Source organism: Watersipora subatra, chromosome 3 (genome assembly GCF_963576615.1).
Source record: "Watersipora subatra chromosome 3, tzWatSuba1.1, whole genome shotgun sequence".
NCBI lineage: Eukaryota > Metazoa > Bryozoa > Gymnolaemata > Cheilostomatida > Watersiporidae > Watersipora > Watersipora subatra.
The window spans coordinates 64876768-64896734 of record NC_088710.1 but is presented as its reverse complement, the minus strand read 5'-3'; the positions used below and the strand labels follow the sequence as shown (position 1 = coordinate 64896734).

The 19967-nt window shown below is 35.1% G+C and overlaps 1 protein-coding gene across 1 annotated transcript in view; it reads right to left on the bottom strand.

Annotated features, from left to right (window-relative positions):
* The window catches only part of LOC137391968 (acylamino-acid-releasing enzyme-like), a 34293-nt gene that overhangs the window by 5121 nt on the left and 9205 nt on the right, over positions 1–19967 (bottom strand). The window contains exons 2-16 of the mRNA XM_068078546.1: positions 15932–16152; positions 15697–15796; positions 15525–15606; positions 15228–15361; positions 14634–14774; positions 11568–11659; positions 11303–11343; positions 10451–10575; positions 10207–10368; positions 8195–8329; positions 7796–7928; positions 6261–6335; positions 3820–3900; positions 1945–2033; positions 1327–1437 (exon numbers count right to left, since the gene is read on the bottom strand). Of these exons, the coding sequence (XP_067934647.1) occupies positions 1327–1437; positions 1945–2033; positions 3820–3900; positions 6261–6335; positions 7796–7928; positions 8195–8329; positions 10207–10368; positions 10451–10575; positions 11303–11343; positions 11568–11659; positions 14634–14774; positions 15228–15361; positions 15525–15606; positions 15697–15796; positions 15932–16152 (1722 nt within the window). The remainder of the gene's footprint in view (positions 1–1326; positions 1438–1944; positions 2034–3819; positions 3901–6260; positions 6336–7795; positions 7929–8194; positions 8330–10206; positions 10369–10450; positions 10576–11302; positions 11344–11567; positions 11660–14633; positions 14775–15227; positions 15362–15524; positions 15607–15696; positions 15797–15931; positions 16153–19967) is intronic.

The window sequence follows — 19967 nt, the reverse complement described above, 5'->3', positions numbered from 1 at the left end:
GCTTTCAATTTTCTCATTTCATTCTACATTTGAAAGAATTTTTTAATTTATAATTTTATTTAACAAGGTTGCTTAAAAGCTCACTGCACTCATTGATATGTTTGCTACAGTTTACAGCCAAAGCTGGCATGTTATGTGCAATAGAAGAGGAGTTATGAGCGTCGAACCATTGTAAGCCGCGTTAAGATAACTGCAATGAACCATCAATTGATGCTATTAAATGATATGCTACAAATCTGCCAATTTATAAGTTATATAATAATAGTAAACTATCAAATGCTACAAATATATATTCAACAAGTGACATAAACAAACCATACTTTATAATACATGAACTATAAAAGAACCATAGTTAAATGTATAATACATGCAAAAACAAAAATTAAACATTTTTGAAACAAAAACATTTGCGTTGTTTGCTCTGCCAGCTGCGTTCTGATTGTTGTTTTCAATGGAATGAACATCTTCTGGCTGTTTAATACCTTCCAAACTGTCTCCTGATCTGAAATCTCCTTCTGCACTGCTGAACTAGTTAATATTAGCGTCCAAACAATTTTTAGAGCAGAGCAAAGCTTTTACGCATAGAATTTCGCAATAATGATAAACTTTTAGCCGCATGGGCGCTAAGCACAACTTTTAGCTTAAAACTAGTCGTTCATATACCATTGTAAATATAAACCTTTTTCCATATACATTGTATGTTGAACTATCAAAACCGCATTAAACGAGGAACTATAATTAGCCTGATACAACTTTTAATTATTTCTATAGTGTTGCTTTAAAAGTTTTAACGGAAAAACTGAAGCTTTGAAGTTGAAAAACTGATTTTGATGCGAGCTGAAATGAAAAAAATCAATTGTTATTGATGTAGCCAGGCCATCACTAGTATGATTTTGAGAAGACTTTTTTACTGATCACTTGCTATTATGGGTTCATAAAGATCAAATAATGTCATGGGGGTGGTCAAATGGAGGTGGCGTTCAATTAAAGGGTGTCACTCTATTTTTCAACCTTTCTCCTATAGTGGCGTTCAAATAAAGGTGAAGTTCAATTAGAGGTTTTACGGTATCTCAAAATTCTTTATCCACTATATCTGTCTATTTGTTCAACTCTAATGACACTCCTATTTTCACAAAATTTATCTAGTCCTTATCCTTAATAACACCTTTTAAAATAAAATAATTACGGTGCACCCTTAAGATACCATTACCCTGATATACGATTTTTTCCGCCTTACGAAGTTTCAATCCTGAAACAGATCAACACCGTATCCTGAGGGTACACTGTATTTTAACTCGAAAATCGACCATTTAGTTAATTTCTTACCGGATATTGACCAATAAGGTGAGATGTAATGAAACCACCATGTGATCCTCCCTTGACAACCACATGGTCTTTGCTTAAGCCATACTTTTCAATGACCTCTTCAGCGCATTGCTACAAATAGTTGGTAGGTAACAAAGCTTCTTCTGAACTTCAACTATTAATTTCTAAAAGAACCAGCAGATTGAAATAGAGCAGTTAAATTTGACAATACAGGACTTGGAACAAGTTTTTAAATGAGCTAAAAAGGCTGAAGGAGAATTAAAACAAAGTAAGAGGTATTTCAATACTATCATCAGCCTTACAAGAAATGCTCTGCAAAATGCAATGAAAGCATCACACACGAGCTTAATCTTTTGTCCTTGACATTTATTAAATCAGTTTGTAATATAGATTGCATAGGATTTTAGCACTCCCTTTGGATAATTTGATTTTTAAAACCATTATGGTTCTGAATGGCTTTTTATCATCTGAGCACGATCAAATTTCTATTGTAAGATGAGTTAGTTTTTTTCAGTGTGTTTCAGGCTTCATTAAAAACGTCTTCCCTAGTCATGACAAAGCAGCAGGCTTGAATATCAAGGCACACTTAATGTACGGCGTGTTGTCAGCATTACATACCTGAACATCCTTAATTTCGTTGTCTCCAACGTTTCCAAGCAGAGAGTTTATGCTATCTTCACCATAACCTACAGAGCCTCGGTAGTTGACTGTAATGAGACAATGCTATAATATAACGATTTTCTGCATATTTTACTAAAGCAAAAGTTTATTCGAAACTAAAGTTCTGAAATGCAGAAACAGTTGTATGAGAACTTCTGCTAACACAAGCAATGGCTCATTGAATGAGGAACTCAAATAGACATCAAACATGGGACCAAACATACAAATAACTGTTTAGAACTAACTGGCAATGTACCGACAGCATGGATTAGAATAATTTGTAGATTATATTTCTAGACAAACACTATTGAGATTATTCTTGGAGAGTGCGAAGCTGTTGGCTCACGAGACTCGGCAGGTAGTTCCATTGCGGTCTCATCATTTTGGACTCGTAAATATATAAAATTTCTTATAATAACGACAACACGAGTGTATAGGCTTTATTAAACTGAGCTTCCAAATGCTGCCAAGCATATCCAATCAGAAACACGAAATCTCACTTATCCAAAACTAAAAGAGGAGAGCTGAGAAGATATGAGAAGCAGACATTGTGTTTAGCATCAGCATTTGAACACGCGATAGGCTCTGCGAAGTGGTCAGTGTTGTTGTTATGGATGTTCCATTTTAGAGACTGTGAACATTGCAACCTTACACTAGTCCTGTCAGTGCAATAGGCAGTCTCTCCAGTCCTAAAGCTATTTAAATTACTATCTATTGAGCACAAGCCAAACCTCTCTGCACTAATTTAAGGCAGTTACGATTGTCAGACCATCTTAGACTGATATCCATACTTGTGTCAGATTATTTCGTAACCATCTTTGAGTTTATTTCCACACTACATGACCTAATGAAATTACTCCTTAGCTAATTTGCCAACTCTATTCTAAACACTGAGCCTTCACGCAAATTGGTGCACCGATCTATGAATCTATAATCTACATATCCAGATAATCTAATATACAAAGCTAGTGCATAACACCAAACACACATAGCATAAATATTAGATATAAGAATTTACAAGGCTATCAAGACAAAAGCTTCCTTTGTTGCTCCTTGCATTTATCTGGAGTTTCTCTTGCTGAAACTCTCACCGAATCAGAGAAAAGGCAGAGCCCAGAACATCTGAAAGAGGGTATCAGTTAAGAGCTACTACAGGAAAAATCAGTAATAATCTCAAAAGCTCTGAATGAAGTTCATTTGTTGGCAGAGAGAGCACATTAAGGTTGGACGCTTTCTGAGGTGCCCTGAACCGCTATATCATACTACTGATATTTATCATCTATTCAGATACCTTGTATAGTCTTTTTAACTTTTGCCCAATGGTTGAGGGGTGATCATTAAAAACATACCTACTGTAAAACCCCGATTTAGGACCTCTTCAAAATACAAATTTTTGACATGATGTAAAATTTTGTCAAATATTTGTCTTGATATGCAAAGTACATACAATTTCCAGAAAACAGCATCCAAAGTTCCTCACAATATTACAGTTTTTTAAATTAAAAGTGAAAATGCTGAAAAAAATAAATTATTAAGTTTATTTCACTCATGACGTTTCACTTCGTCGCTTACGGCGTATATTTCTATCGCTTACACTATTGCCAAACCTATGCATTACCAACAAACCTCTCCGACTCTCCCCATCTCACATAGCTTTGGCGACTAGATATTGCCGCCATGATTGTCAGGTATCCTCAAATGCAATTAACACTTATGTCAATTTGTCACTTTGTTGTCAGAGCTGTGTTCATAAGCGGTATCGCTCCAATTTATTCTAGACAGGAGAAGACAATGCAGTCATATTTCAGCCTGGGAATGACGAATACAACTCACCAAGAGCAAGAGTGAAGCCTAGTTTGACAAAGAAGCAGTAGTAGAGAGCGTATAATGATGGGTAGTTACCGTGTGGACCACCTGGAAAGGAGAATTAAAATGTTATAGAACAGACTTAACAATGAGATAGCAACAGCAGGTTAGGAAATCACTAATAGTTTATTACAACTTTAAATCATATCTGTAAAACAAGGTCACAGGGTAAGTTATACTGAAGGAGTCCAGTCATTCATAGGTACATGTATGTTCATCTTGTGATGACCAGAATATAGAAAGGCTTTATTGCACAAAGTCACGCTAATTAGTAGCTGCTAACCCTGCATAACTCGGGTCAAACGAAGGCCTTAGCTACATTGAAACTACAGTAAATAGGATATATTTCAACTTGTCTTTATAGAAAAGGATAAGATAAACAAGCCAGAAGAAAGAGAAGCGCACCATTCTCATAAACATACTCGACAGGAGTGTCAGCTCACAGCAGTCTGATAATTCTATTTTAAAATAACAAGAACTGCGAAACTACATTAGTAATCACGTGCATACGCTCCATACCTTTTGCCAGGTCGCTAACAATAAATATATTTGGTTTCAAAACACCATCTGGTTCTGAAAAACAGCCTCTTAAACACCAACGCATGGATTATCTGAATGAAAACGAAAAAATCTTGAGCATCGCTGGCCCCGCTGCTAGTTATACATAGCTGACCTTGACATTACGGAATGTCTACAAACCCTTCGCTGTCAGTTGGCAAAAACAAATACAATCACAACCCATATGTGAAAGATATACTAGAGGCTACTTTTAAACTGACTGTCTTACTGCTACTTGAACAGTGATTGGCTGTTTCGGTGATAACTGTACTTTGATTGGCTGTCTCTCTGCAATTTGAACAGTGACTGGCTGTCTCGGTGCTAATTATACTCTGATTGGCTTGTTTGCTGGATTGGACGTGTCACAGTAACCCCTCGCTACTTCACGGTTCAACTTTCGCAGCTTCAGTATTTCGCGTGGTAAAGAATATTCATAAAAAATTTGCGGAAAAAATTACAAATGAAAAAATAAACGAAAATACATGTCTCTCTCATACTCTGGTCCATTGAAATCCATCAGCGAGCATCATTATGATAGCAGCCATCGCTGCTATCAGTGTTAAAGTGCAATATGCTTGAGACGCCCTTTACAATGTCTCTCAAACACACACAACTCTCAAAACTGCTCCTTGACTCTTTCGCTATTGTAAGCCGATGTATCGGCTTGCACAGTAATATGAGTACAGTCCGTAAGCCGATGTATCGGCTTATCAATAGGGTGTCACTTTTCTTCTTATTACAAAGCCTACACATTAGCTAGACTAATAAAATTTTGTCTCCAATAAAACAACCTTGTTGCCAAGCATGTGCAACCAATAGAACATTTTTTGGTTCAGCAATTCCACCAATTCGCGGTAATATAAGTACAGACCGTAAGCCGATGTGTCGGCTTGTAAGTAGGGTTTCACTTTTCTTTTCGTTACGAAGCCTAAACATTAGCTAGACTAATCAAACTTTGTCTCCAACGAAACAACCTTGTTGCCAATCACGTGCAACCAATAGAAAAAATTTTTGGCTCAACCATTTCTTTTTTAATTATTTTTCAAACCAGCAAAACCAGGTCGTTATCGTCATAGATATAAGAAACACACCACGTTAAAAAAATTGCGAGAGTGAGATTTACTAAACAATTTTATACCTATCTTGTAGAGAATTTTTTTCTGAATAAGAAGCATTTTACAGTAAAACGATATCTGTTTTTATTCTCAAAATATTGCTTAATTACTAGCGGTATGTCGGTTTTTTGAAAATCCGTTTGAATTAATTTGGGCAGAATAATCGTTCACTCAGAATTTAATACGGTAGCGAAAGAGTTGAACTTAAAAAAGGGAAGCTGTTTATGATTAATGACAGTCACTTTATTAGAGGTGTTTATTAGTCTCTATTTAACAGATTTTTATTTAGCGTGGAGAGACAGTCCTGATTAAATTGATTGAACACTGATTGGCTCTTTCACTACTATTTACAAGTTGGTAGCTATCTTGCTACTACTTACATAATTATTGGTTGTCTCACTAATACTTGTACACTGATTGGGTGTCTTGATACTACTAGTACACTGATTGGCTGTCTCACTAATATTTGAAAACTGATTGGCTCTTTCATTATTATTTACAAGTTGGTAACTGTCTTGCTGCTAATTACATAATGATTTGTTGTCTCACTAATACTTGTACATTGATTGGCTGTCTTGATACTATGTGTGGGCTAAAGGGTAAAAGTGCCGAATAACATGATCTAGATTGAACAACAAATTGACAGAACTGATATTCTCAGTGCAAGAGGGCTAGGAGGCAGAGGTTTAAAAGATAGAGGTTAAATCTGTGTGACAAAACGGAAAACTGACTTACCATGAGGCAGAACAACCAATCCTTTTGACTTGCCATCAGCCGGTTGGAGGATGATGCTCTCATATATGAGAGAACCTGTGAACAAGTCCAAAGGGCATTCCATATCAAAACGAAGATAGTAACGGCCTTATGTTTCTTACAGATATAACATAACTAATGCTCAGATCTTTCTTTGGGAAGCGTTGATGGTAAACACGTGCTTCCAAGTAAGCTGAGTGGTACAATATCATAATGCGTGCGATGGACTCTGCTTTTCACGCTGAATGTTTTATCTGTTATGTTGTCAGCATACATGAAGTGATAGCATGTAGTAGTCAAAAATATTATAACATCAGTTATTGTTGAAAGCACAAAAGAAGTTCTCTGTGTAGTCACCAAGGAAGTTACAAATAGATGCTCAATTCTGGAAATACACTGAGGTCTTCAAACAAGGAATATCAGAACTTGAATATAAGGCTTGAGTCCATTAGCGAGAAATAAAGAGTTTTATGGAAAAATAGATTTTCTGAAAGCAACTGCTCACAATATTTAATTACTTCTTTTTACTAATTTTCTTTTTGCATTAAACTACAATAAATTGCATTTAACAATAACTATATATTTCCTTTGATTAAATTTTACTCTTTTTTATTGAATTTCGTCTCTACCTCATCAAATGAGGTCTTACAATATAATTTAAAGTATTGGCTGTTAATAAACTTTTTCAGCAATGTCCCTCAACTAAATTTCTGTTAGGCCAAATGCATGTCTGCCAAATATCTTTGGATACCATAATGATTGCATGATCAGCATGGCTAACTAATATCTTTATTTTCCCTTCCACTCATAGATAGATAGATAGCAAACCGATCATTAGACTGCGAATGCGATTGGTTCTGACTAATTACATTGTGCCTAATTACAAGCATAGTTCTATGTGTAATTGACTTGCTTTAACTCATGCTATTCTGTTATACTAATATCACGCCTTTTTGTTTCAAATTATTATTTCTATTAATTTTTATCCTGGCCTAATTTTCAAATCACATGTAAAGTCAATTTTATCTTTTCTGCAACTAGAGACCTGTAATCTTCTTGTGACCTGACTAGTAAATATAATAAAATAATTTACTACTCCTATGTAGTTTCGCGCATGGAAAAAGTACACTTTGAGTGTGCCTACTATCTCTACCCCGTTCTCTAAAATATGTTTAGCCTACATCATATCACTTCAGGTTTTCTTTCACTGTCCATCAAAAGATTAGCATGTTCACTTTGGTGATAAGTGACAGCAATCTATGAGGCTTAAAAATTCACATTAAATGATTTCCTAAATGAAATGTGGTGATATGTATAAATTCACTAAGTACATGTGACTGTAGTTCATCGTAGAAACTCAGTCTACACAAGAGAGGTATCAGATAATGATTCGAAGATGCTCCATACGAAGGCATATAAAATGACTTTAGAACAGCAGCCAATGGGATGATGTTTCCAATGTATGTGCTAAGATATTGATATACTATAAACAAAGAGACATCCTATGCTACTCTTACCATAAATAGGATGAGGAATGCGTGGAATGTGCTGCAGTACCTCCCACTTGACCTCAGAAATAACTTTCCTTTCCTCCAGATATATCCAATTAGGACTTTCATCAAATTTGGATTCGTCAAGCTTAGCGATTGCCTACAGCCCAAGGTCATACAGTAAGCACAAGCTAGAAAAAAACTGCTGATCTCACTGGCCAGCAACAGATCAAATATAGTAGAACGAAAAATCACTAATCACAATGGATACTATAGTAGACATCAAAACAGGAGCAGACAATTCCAAGGTGACTAATATTGAGGCCAACTTCCCAGTACCTTGCAAGCGTCATGTACCCGATTAGTTGAGCGGTGATAGTCAGAATAGTTAAGGCTAAAATTTAGCTGGAGAAATATAAAACTTACAAGTCGTGGTGTCGTATTTACTGATGACACAGAGGCAAGGATGTAATTAGGATGAACTGAAGCTATAGTCCAGCAACCTGGCAGATCTGACAGTCTCTTAACTTTACCGGTGGTGACATTGATGGCATAAATACTCTACAAGGAAAATAAAATAAGAATGTAGGGGATAAATCATAAAATGTATGAAACTTTATAAAACCTCCTAACATACATAGAATTAGAGTATAGAGTAGAAGAGTGACCTTTCGATGATCCCAACGATTTGAAAACATTATCTCATTACCATTCTACCACACTATGCATATATTGTAGGTATAGAGCCGACCTCGTTGATCCACCAACGATCCAACTCTACTGGATATCACAAAGTCTCATGTGATGAACAAAACCATAATTTCATTATTAGACATCTGCATTTCAGACATAAGTAACACAGCCACAGTCACAGAGAATAATAGAATAAGGCCGGTCATGCCCAATTTACATAATTGACCAAGGCAACAATTTCTTAGTTATAGTTATGTATTTAATGAATGTAATGCATCCTCAACGCATTTAACTAAAAAGAATTTACTGCTGTCACTATAGTCAACATTTCTGCCACATCTGCAAGCTGATGAATAGTTGAAGTTGTCTGAACATGCTTGGCTTTATTACACTAGACATACCAGCAACTAAAAATCTAAAGATGCTTTGTGGTGACTACTTAAAAAGAGCACTCTGTGTCAAAACGAGTTTGGAAAATCACAATAAACTAATAGAGTAGAAACAAAGCAAAATAATAGACGTGAGGATACAACTCCTAATAAAACAACCAGTGTCTATATTTATTATTAGCTGCTGTTCGTCTGATAGCTTTTTCTGTCACAAAGCACAGGGAATAAATACAAAAACAATCCATCGTTTTTTTTGACGCCATCACCCTGTTTGCACATGCGCTCGTCCACGAAAAAGCCGCCATCTCGTGATTCTCTTGATTAATAGTATTTTTCGGTGTTTTGATACTAAAATAAAAAACTTGCAAACAAAAGCATTGTTTGCAATAATTAATTGCAGAAGCTTTGTGTTTTTAACGATAAAAGTTGTCCATAAAGATGGCAGACAACGATAGAATGACGTCACGGAAAAACGAAGGATTATTCTGAGACTTCGAAAGGTGTTCTAATGTGGCCAGTTAGTTAGTTCAGTTAATCAGAGTGCCAGACGAATAAGCGGAATGTCATGAATTTGTGCCCCATATTGACCAACATTTTAGACATCTCAATAATTGCGTTTACAGAATTGTGTGATTGCGTGAAAGTTAGCGTATTTACCGTACTTTTCGGACTATTAACCGCTCCCTTATATAACCGCATCTGCTTTATTTAAAAAAAAACGATAATAAAACAATACATAGGCTGCACCTTTATATAGGCCACAGAACTCAGGGCGGTAATTTTTAACACGGCAGCAACTTTGCTATTTAAAACGGAACAGTGCCGTTAGGCATTGTTTCATTTTTTCTTTCACCGCTAGAGGTGCACTAACCGGAGAGTCCGGTTGATGCACCCTAGCGGTGAAAAAACAAAACCACAGAATGGCCGCACACTTACATAAGCAGCATGGCTCAAAACATCAGAAAAAAGCAGCAGCTAATAGTCCGAAAAGTACGGGAAAAGCAACTTCTATTGTAACAAAAACATAAAAGGCTGTAAAATCTATACTGCACTTTACCATTTTTGACAATGTAACATTTATTTAAGTCACTTTTTTTGTAACAACAAATCTGTGAGAAATGTTTAACGAATCACAAATGAAGGTGATTCAAATAGAAGGGATTACAATGGAAATTGTAATCTGTCCAATTAAGAGGTCACTCATTTTAACGAATAGAATATAGATAAATTATTTTTGATTTGTCAATTATGAAGGCTGATGAACGAAAAGAGTGACAGCCATCATTCAGCATGCTTTTATAAGCAGAAAATGTATGTGATAAAGGAGGTACTGGTAGTTTAGATTACAAAGGTTACCTGATTGGTGCGACACAAGCTAGTTAGGAAGACATGGGCGCTGTCGGCATGCCAGCAATCCTGATGGAGAGATATTGCATAGATGCCGAGAAATTCTGCATCAATGCTGAAACTGTTAGTGACATCCATGACAAGCTTGGACTCACCAGACGGCCAATCGATCTGAACACAAATAACAAATGTACTACATACAAGCAATGCAAACATGTTTAGTAAGTAAATAGAAAGCAAATAGTACACTCACCATCTGAAGTTTCATGCATTTGAAATGAGGTCCTCCTGCATCGCATTCTAAATAAATGAGACGTGATCCATCAGGACTGAACCGAGGCGCCCTTACGGATAGTGACTCACCACCACCGAGTGACCCTAAAAACATTAGCGTAAGTGTACAAGGTCTGGCAAAACGATCCACTTCAGAGTATTACGCGATAAAATGAGAGAGATTAATAATACCACATTCTGTAGCTTCACGGTGAAATTCTAGAAAACCTTTGACCCTGGACCCAAAGTAATCTTCAAGATATAAAATTTCTAAAAGCATCACAGCTGTCTAAAAAAAGGTAAGCGCCGGATGAAAATTAAAAATGAGATGTAAAAGAATAAAAACATATAGTTAAATAGTATAAATATATAAATATAGTTAAATATATAGTTAAATAGTATAAATATATAAATATAGTTAAATATATAGTTAAATAGTATAAATATATAAATATAGTTAAATATATAGTTAAAACTTAAATTTCACTTAGTTCTGATTTGGGCTTCCAAAGTCACAACCATTGTATGTTGAAGCCAATATTTTTATATTTCCTAAACTTTATGCTTTGTGTTGATGTAATAAAAAGTGGCGATTGGACTATAGCCAATTTTGTACACGAATACTTGACACTGTTGTAGAATGTAGAAAATAACTTTAGATTGATTAATATAGAGGATTTATACATGTTAGTTAGAAACTAGCGGAATGCCTTGATAATCTATTGTGTTTCATGATAACCACAGCTCTGTTGTTTCAACCATGTTTGCACCATATTGTGAACATATGCATCAGAAAAGCATGCTACAATACTATGTAATCTACAGCACTTACTGAGACTTTTGCTTTGACAGTCGTAATGGTAAAGTGTGGATCTAAAAATATAAAATACATTTGTAGTTAAACAAAGCTTCATCAGCTACAAATGCTGGCTTCACCAAACACTACCTAAACATTATTTCCAGAAAGCCTTCAACAAATATAACTTAAACAAAAAACATGACATATGTCAAAACAATGCTTTAGAATACAGCACTAAGAAATCCGTAAATACGATGACCATAAAATAGTGGCGATGAGCTGAGGAAAATGGACTTACTTTCTAATAGGGCAGTATATCATGCCTAGTTTTTGAGTTCCATGAGGAAATGCACAGAAAACAAGACCGCTGCCATCTGGACACCAGACCACCTACAGATAGACTATGTAGTCATGATAGCCAGACGGTAAATGATGATGACAAATGCATCGAAATTGCAAGAACATATTTAAGTTGTTGTGTTATTAGTTCTTGGCAAACTTCGTCTCCGAATGCTAGCATATAATTATACTTTCACATACAAACTTCCCAACAAATGCTAAATTTGAGCAAATATTACACTATATATATATATACTAGGTAAATTAATGGCGTTGCACGGGTAATAAGAAACAGCCTAAAAACAGTGGAAGGTATTGCAGTTGCCATTGGCTAAGTTGACTAATTAGCAATGGCAACAGCAGCTAGTAACCCATAGCTAGTAACTTGAGCTTGTCTAAATCTTTACTATGAGAGCTGTGAAGCTAGCTTGTGATCGTTACGTCATGCGCCATGTTCTCTCGCGATCTTGATCTTCAAGTGTGCTAATAATAACCAATAGTATTTTTGCAAGCGTTTTAAGCGTGCATATTTTAACTGGTGTAATGGGTATGTGCATAATTATTCATTAGTATGGCCTGTTGGATGCATAGTCTAATAGATAATATGCCTATCGCAGAACCGGGGTTCCCGAGTTCCATTCCAGTGCGAAGCAGATATGTTCCTAAAATTTTACCGCTATAACTGGACACGCAGACAACAAACACTAAGATTTCTATATACAGTCAAACATGGATAACTCGGCCACGGATAGCTCGAAAACATGGTTAATTCGAACAGTTTCTTTGGTCCGTTCCCACGTAATGATAAATTGCTATAGATAACTCGAACTCAACACTGTTAATTCGAACTGTTTTTTTGCCCAACGGCTACCGAAACGGTTGTTATCGCTTTAGAAAATCACTTTATTCAAAGCCATAGAGGTAAACCTCATATTTTCGTAATTCATAAGCGTTGTTATTACCACCATCGGCAAAATAATTTTGTCAACGACTTTTCTAAAGGTTTGGTCAAATTTGATTTATACTGCTATACGATTAATAGCACGGGCTTGCCGGGTCACGTGCACAAGGATATTCGCCACGCACATACAAAACAAAAACAGCATGTTGTTTTGTATGTGCGTGGCGAAAATCCTTGAGTGCGTGACCCGGCTAGCCCGTGACGAATAGTTTTCCGACGTTGATTCCGTGTTGAATCAACGTCGGAATGTTGAATGTTTAAAACGTCTTAAAATTGTTTTTTATTAAACGTATACGTTGTCTTAGCTAAAAAAACTATTCATCGTTTGACCTAAACACAGAATACGTGTGTACATTCAACAAGTATCCATTCAAAAAGCGTGAGTGATATACAATGTACCGTTAAACCTCGTAAAACTTTTAATTGAACTGCCTCGGAGTGTTGCTCTTAACGAATCCCAGGTAAAGTAAGAGATTTTTCTTTGGTAACTTTTTCTTGAAGTTGCATAAACTTCAAGAAAAGTCGGCAAAATTGATCGTGGGTAAAACGCTCAAAAGAAAAAGATGTCTTTTCTTTTGAGCATTTCAACAACGATCAAGTTTTGCCAATGTCAATCTAAAAAAACGTCCTGGCAATAACATCACCTCAAACAACAAACCAATCTCAAGTGATAGAAAAATCTCTATACTTTTTGATAAAAACGTTTTAAACTTTACATTAGAAGCATTTAATTTGAAACAAGCCATTTGTGCTTTTGATTTATATTATAGTTTGCATATGTACATGTATCTACTAATAAATAAGTAAATACATGGACTTGTGACAGTGCTCTGATAACTTGAACGCTCTGATAATTCGAACACTTTTGCTCGGTCCCGTGAAGTTCGAGTTATCCATGTTTGACTGTATATGTATCTATAAAATATATAGATACATGAAGGAATTTTTGATGAACAGTATTTGACGTTTCTCTAAACATCACAGCTTCATGAGCAAAATTAAAAAGAAAATACATGTAAAAAAATTGTCAAAATAATATATATATATATTTAAACTCGGCTCTTACGTATAAACTCTACCTAGTTTAAATTCAGATAAATTACATTACGGACTCTATCACCACATCTACAACACTAATAGCCAAACCTACATTTCCATTAGTCTGCCTATAAAATAATGCAACAATAAAAATATATCTTCATTGATTATTACTCCATTCATTTTTACATATAGCTTAGGTATAGCAAAGTTTATAGACTACTGTTATGTGGTGTACTTGAGGAATTATTAGAGGAATTACTGTACAATGCCCTAACCAATTTATTAGCTTTCCATCATCCTTGCATCAGCCAACATAGTTATTATAGACTGCCTTCAGTCTGTTTTCAGCTTGTCAGTCATGATGTACTTTTATATGCTCTATGTTGTCTCGAATAAAGATAATTAATTCTATCAACTTATCACTACTACCATTGATTAATGGGATGAGTAACATAAAAACTACAACCACATTCATTTTGTATTTGATAGTCCGTCAAAAATTTATTTTTGTACTTTTGGTCTGAATCTATATATGATATATATATTTTCCATTCATTTTTACATATAGCTTAGGTATAGCAAAGTTTATAGACTACTGTTATGTGGTGTACTTGAGGAATTATTAGAGGAATTACTGTACAATGCCCTAACCAATTTATTAGCTTTCCATCATCCTTGCATCAGCCAACATAGTTATTATAGACTGCCTTCAGTCTGTTTTCAGCTTGTCATAGTCATGATGTACTTTCATACGTTTCATAAACGTCATAATCGCGCATTCACTTGATCTGAGTGTTTTAACCAATCAAATTGTTGATTTTAAGCGTGAATGTTCATCTTTAAACAAATACACTCGAGTAACAACTCGACAGAATTTTATCATCGACAGAATTTTATCATAGCGAGTTTGAAAAATACTTCTTAATTAAAAATATGGGAAGGATTGAAGATAGAGCGCCATGGTGTTCAATTAGAGATTTTACGGTACATCTGTAGAACCACATAGAGAATGGCTAGGAGTACCTGGCCAGAAGAGCTCTCCTCCAGCAGCTCGTCCTCCACAACCTCTACCGTTTCCGCTTCAAGGTCAAGTACAGCAACAATAGGCTGTACTTTATCTACCAGGTTCTCTCCCCAGTCCTCCTTGTATAGAAACTTGCTGCCCTGCATAAGCAGCATCATGACTATCAACAGTTCATGAGACCAATGAGACAAACTTATGATTATCAACATGGACGACAACGAACTTGAATAAAATAGTACTATTGAGATGTGGTGATTACACAAATGATTTATGATAGACTACTAACCAACCTCGAAACACTATTTGGGTTACAAGTAAAAAGCTATTTTGAAACCAAATGAAGACTAAAAATGTGTAATGCCATTTTAACGCACTTTAGGCATTCAAAAAACTTGTTACATGTACTTGGAAATGACAGGATATTTTTAACTATGGACCATATTACTTTAAGGTATTGTTGGAATTAGAAAAAAACTATTAGGAAGAGAAACAAAATATATCCCGCAGTGTAGTGTTCATCAAAGGAGAGAATAACTCCCTCCTTGCTAATACTATACACAAATCAGAACAAAATAATTATAACTGTAAAGTACCGGTATCGCTTCATCTTTCTCATCGTCCTTTTTCTTTGATTCCACAAAATATGACCGTGACTTGGGTTTCTTTTTCTCAGCAACGTAAGCGATCTTATCCTCTTGCCAGCTCCACGACAATGATCCAAAGGCTTCTACAGAAATACAGCCATTAATTGTGTATGTGGCAAAATAGTAATTAATAATAGAAAGTTTAAAAAACACCATGGTGTGGTCTACATATTTACAGTTGCGTGTACTGATTGCATCCAGTTTGTCATCCATCAAAATAATAATGAATAAAAATTAGTGACATACTATCATTTCCATATATTGGGCCATGCTTCTCATAGGATGTAACATCAAAAATCTTCTCACAGAAGCCTTTTTGAGACCAGATCTAGAACATGATAAGGCAGTACTTGATGTGAGCGCAAACAGATGTAAGTGTAAAAAAAGCAATTTATGTAAAGTAATAAAATACTCCCACCTCAATAAACCATTTTTCATCTCCAGTTTTATCATCCTTAGCAACATGCTTCCTAACAAGAGCGGTTTTATTTTTAGAAGGAGACAGCACTTTCCATACACTACAAAATACCAAACTTTTTATTTATATATCTCTTTTAAACAACAAAATTTACAAATAAAATAATTAATTTCATAAAATGTCTAAACTACCTGTTTATAGTAACAGATCAAAAGTTTAAAAAATTTCCCATTACCTGTCAGCGAGCAGGTGAGGACTTGACACTGAAAGACATTTCAAGTCTTCCTTCGAGAGAGTGTAGGTTCTTGCAAAATCTTCCCAGCGGTTTTTTTCAATGGATCGTTGTGTCCAGACAGAATCCACTGTTATATATGAGTCGTCAATGTTAACAAGTTGAGCCTTTGCGAGTCCAGGATGCTTTGCCAACTCTCTGAAAACCGAGACGGCTTCCTTTGCCTGCAGTTATTGTGAATCATTGTTGTTTTATCATTCAAACACAAGTGAGCCAAAATGGAAAGAGGGGTAAACGCATGAAACAATCTGTCACACTGTAAATGTTACGACTTTAGTGTGACCAGATAACATTCTAGAGAAATAATTCAATAATTTCAAATAATTCAATATAATTTCAATTATAAGCAAAATTGAAATTAGTTCAGTTTAATAGAATCAGCCAGTTTAAACTAGCTGAAATAAGTAGCAAAAATTCAGTCTGAGCTTTGGAAATGGGTTTGTGGTGGAAGCTCAACAGGCAACAGTTGGGTTTTTTCAAGCAACTCTATTGCCACTTGTAATATTTTATTGGATCAACAGAATTTTTTTCACCAAAAGGAAATGTGACATTGTCTTAAGGTCATAAGTTTTGAGCTCTAAAACGAATATTTTAATTCAAGCATGTATATGCATAAGTTTACTGATAGGCTTGCAATGGATAGCAATTTAATGATGCAGAAGTTATTGTCGATGATTGATCAACAAGGAACCTAGCTATCAAGTTTCGCAAAAAGGTTTAGCTAAAACTTTGAAAATTGTAATGAAAATGGTAGCAAACATTTGCATTATGACAAGTAGTTTGTTTAGAAATGTGATGTTTTGTAGTCATTTTGTTACTCTATTTTTAAACTAGTCTGCCTAAACTGATGACATATTTGTCGGTATTAATAATAGGTCCATAAGATAAGATAGGTCAACAGATAAGGTCCATATAGAGTACGAATTCAACTTTCTTAAAGCATGCTGATTATTACTGTTGTGGAGCTCTTCTAACAATAAATGTTGCTTCAGAAACCTTTTTGCTGGTTATCAACCAATATATAATTTGCTGTATTGCATAGAATATTTGATAAACTTATCATCAAATATTATACACATAATACAGTGAAACATGGATAACTCGCCCTCGGATATAGCGAACACATGGTTAACTCGACTGGATTTGCTTGGTCCGTTCCCACGCAATGATAAATGGCTCTATATAACTCGAATTCAACACTGTTATAACGAACTGTTTTTTGCCCAACGGCTACCGAAACTGTTGCTATCGCTTTAGAAAATCACTTTATTCCTAGCCATAGAGGTAAACCTCAACTTTTCGTAATTCATAAGCGTCGTTATTACCTCCATCGGCAACATATTTTTGTCAACGACTGTTCTAAAGGTTTGGTGAAATTTGATTTATAATGCTATACGATGAATAGAACGGGCTAGCCAAGTCACGGGCGCAAGGATTTTCGCCACGCACATACAAAACAAAAACAGCATGTTGTTTTTGTTTTGTATTTGCGTGGCGAAAATCCTTGAGTGCGTGACCCGGCTAGCCCGTGATGAATAGTTTTCCGTGTTGAATTAACGTCGGAATGTTGAATGTTTAAAACGTCTTAAGAATTGTGGTAGTCAAACGTATACGTTGTCTTAGCTAAAAAAAACTATTCATCGTTTGCCCTAAACACAAAATACGTGTGTACATTCAATAAGTATCCATTCAAAAAGCGTGAGTGATATACAATGTACCGTAAAACCTCGTAAAACTTTTAATTGAACTGCCTCGGAGTGTTGCTCTTAACGAATCCCAGGTAAAGTAAGGTAATCTTTCCATAAACTTCAAGAAAGATCGGCAAAATTGATCGTGGGTAAAACGCTCAAAAGAAAAAGATGTCTTTTCTTTGAGCATTTCAGCAACGATCAAGTTTTGCCAATGTCAATCTAAAAAAACGTCCTGGCAATAACATCACCTCAAACAACAAACCAATCTCAAATGATAGAAAAATCTCTATACTTTTTGATAAAAACGTTTTAAACTTTACATTAGAAGCATTTAATTTGAAACAAGCCATTTGTGCTTTTGATTTATATTATAGTTTGTATATGTTCATGTATCTACTAATAAATAAGTAAATACATGGACTTGTGACAGTGCTCTGATAACTTGAACACTCTGATAATTCGAACACTTTTGCTCGGTCCCTTGAAGTTTGAGTTATCCGAGTTTCACTGTATGTGTTTCTATGTGTTTATAATGATGACTGTGTGTATATTGTCCTATCAGTAAAAACAAACAAATACAATAAGTCCTACTGGAATGAAGAGCTCTCCCAGCTGTCTTCCCAACTTCGACAAGCTAGATCACGATACAAATATCATTCCTCTTATGGAAATGGCAACAAGCTGGATCGAATTGAACAACTGTTTAAAAGTGAGCTATCAAGTGCACAACAAAAACACCTGGAATGCAAAGTTAGCAGACTTAATGATCACAGTTCTGAAAATTTCTGGAAGGATTTCAAATCTACATTTTACAAGAAAGATGAACACAATGTTGAGGATAATCTTGGATCACAAGATGAAGTACTAAGGACGACAAATCCAAAGCAGAACACCTGTTCCATACTATATTTGGTGGATGTGGCACCCTAACCTACAACAATTAAACATCTACATATGAATTTATTTCATTTTGATACCTACTGTGTTTAGTTCAAACCTAATTACACTAGATACACTAATTCACTTAACTGTTCCACAGTCTCAAAATAAACACTAAAACTCATTAATAGATACAGCAGAGAGTTACAGCAGTAAAACAAATGCATGACAAAAAGATGTAAAGACCTTCAAACTGCAAAAAGATCATTAGTTAATAAGTAACCAATAAAGAGATATTGTATAGTTAATCTGCTTTAGAGACATGCGAACGAAATTGTAAATCAAATAGGAAAATGTGATAATAAAAATACACACCATATAATTGTGACTCAATGAAGCTTGAAATAACCGAGCTTATATAAGTTGTTATTTTATGTCTTTTCTTTGGTCTCTTCATATCTATGTATGAAATTACGATACCTCATGCATTGTATCTTAGAGCTGTATGTTTGAAAAGTGATATATGTAAAGGCAAGCATCAGTATAGAATTGACTTTGCACAAATTTAAAGTCATGACAGGTCACAGACATGGTTAACCTGCTTCTTGTTATTTTCTTTTTTCCATATACCGTAGACGCTCTTATAACGTATACCTCCTATAAAGTAAACTCAAGATAATGTAAAGAACTAATGTGAAGTTTTTGCTTCCGACTACGTAAAAAATTCCATATAACGTAGTGTTAAGTCGGGCGAGCTTTCAAATTCGATTTGAATGTTAATTTATCTTGCCGCAGTTGCGAGAGAAAAAAATGACATGCATATAGCATTATATCTATTACATATGCAACTAACTGCCATGACATTCTAGTTCATCGTGATAGATCGTCAGATGTGTCAACAAAACAGAGAATAGGTAGCTGCGTAATTGTTCATAAATATTTGAAGGCGATCGATCGGTGCAAAGTGTTGGTGCAAAGATCGGTGCAAAGTGTTGCACCGTCAGTCCACCAATTTAAATGTTATGAGTTGGAGTATCGTCGAAAGTTCTCTTTTATTCCAACCTTGACCCCTGGATACAGTTAGACGACGAACCATTAGTACCGCTTTTTTATAGTAAAATTATTTTGTTGTTTGTGTTATTGTAGACGTATAAAATATTTGTTATTAGTTTACTTTGCAAAATAGTCTTTGCTGTTTAGAAAAAATGAGCAAATCATTGGAAATGAACATCGAAAATGTGCGCTACCATAAACTTATTTTAATATTACCGCAAGTATGGTTTATAAAACCAGTGTGATTAAAAAAGGAAAAAACTGTTGATGCAAACCAACAATGCTGTAGTTACATTACAGCCAACAAATTAAAAAAGTTATGTCAAGTTTTCCCTTTTCGTATGACCAAAGGGGTG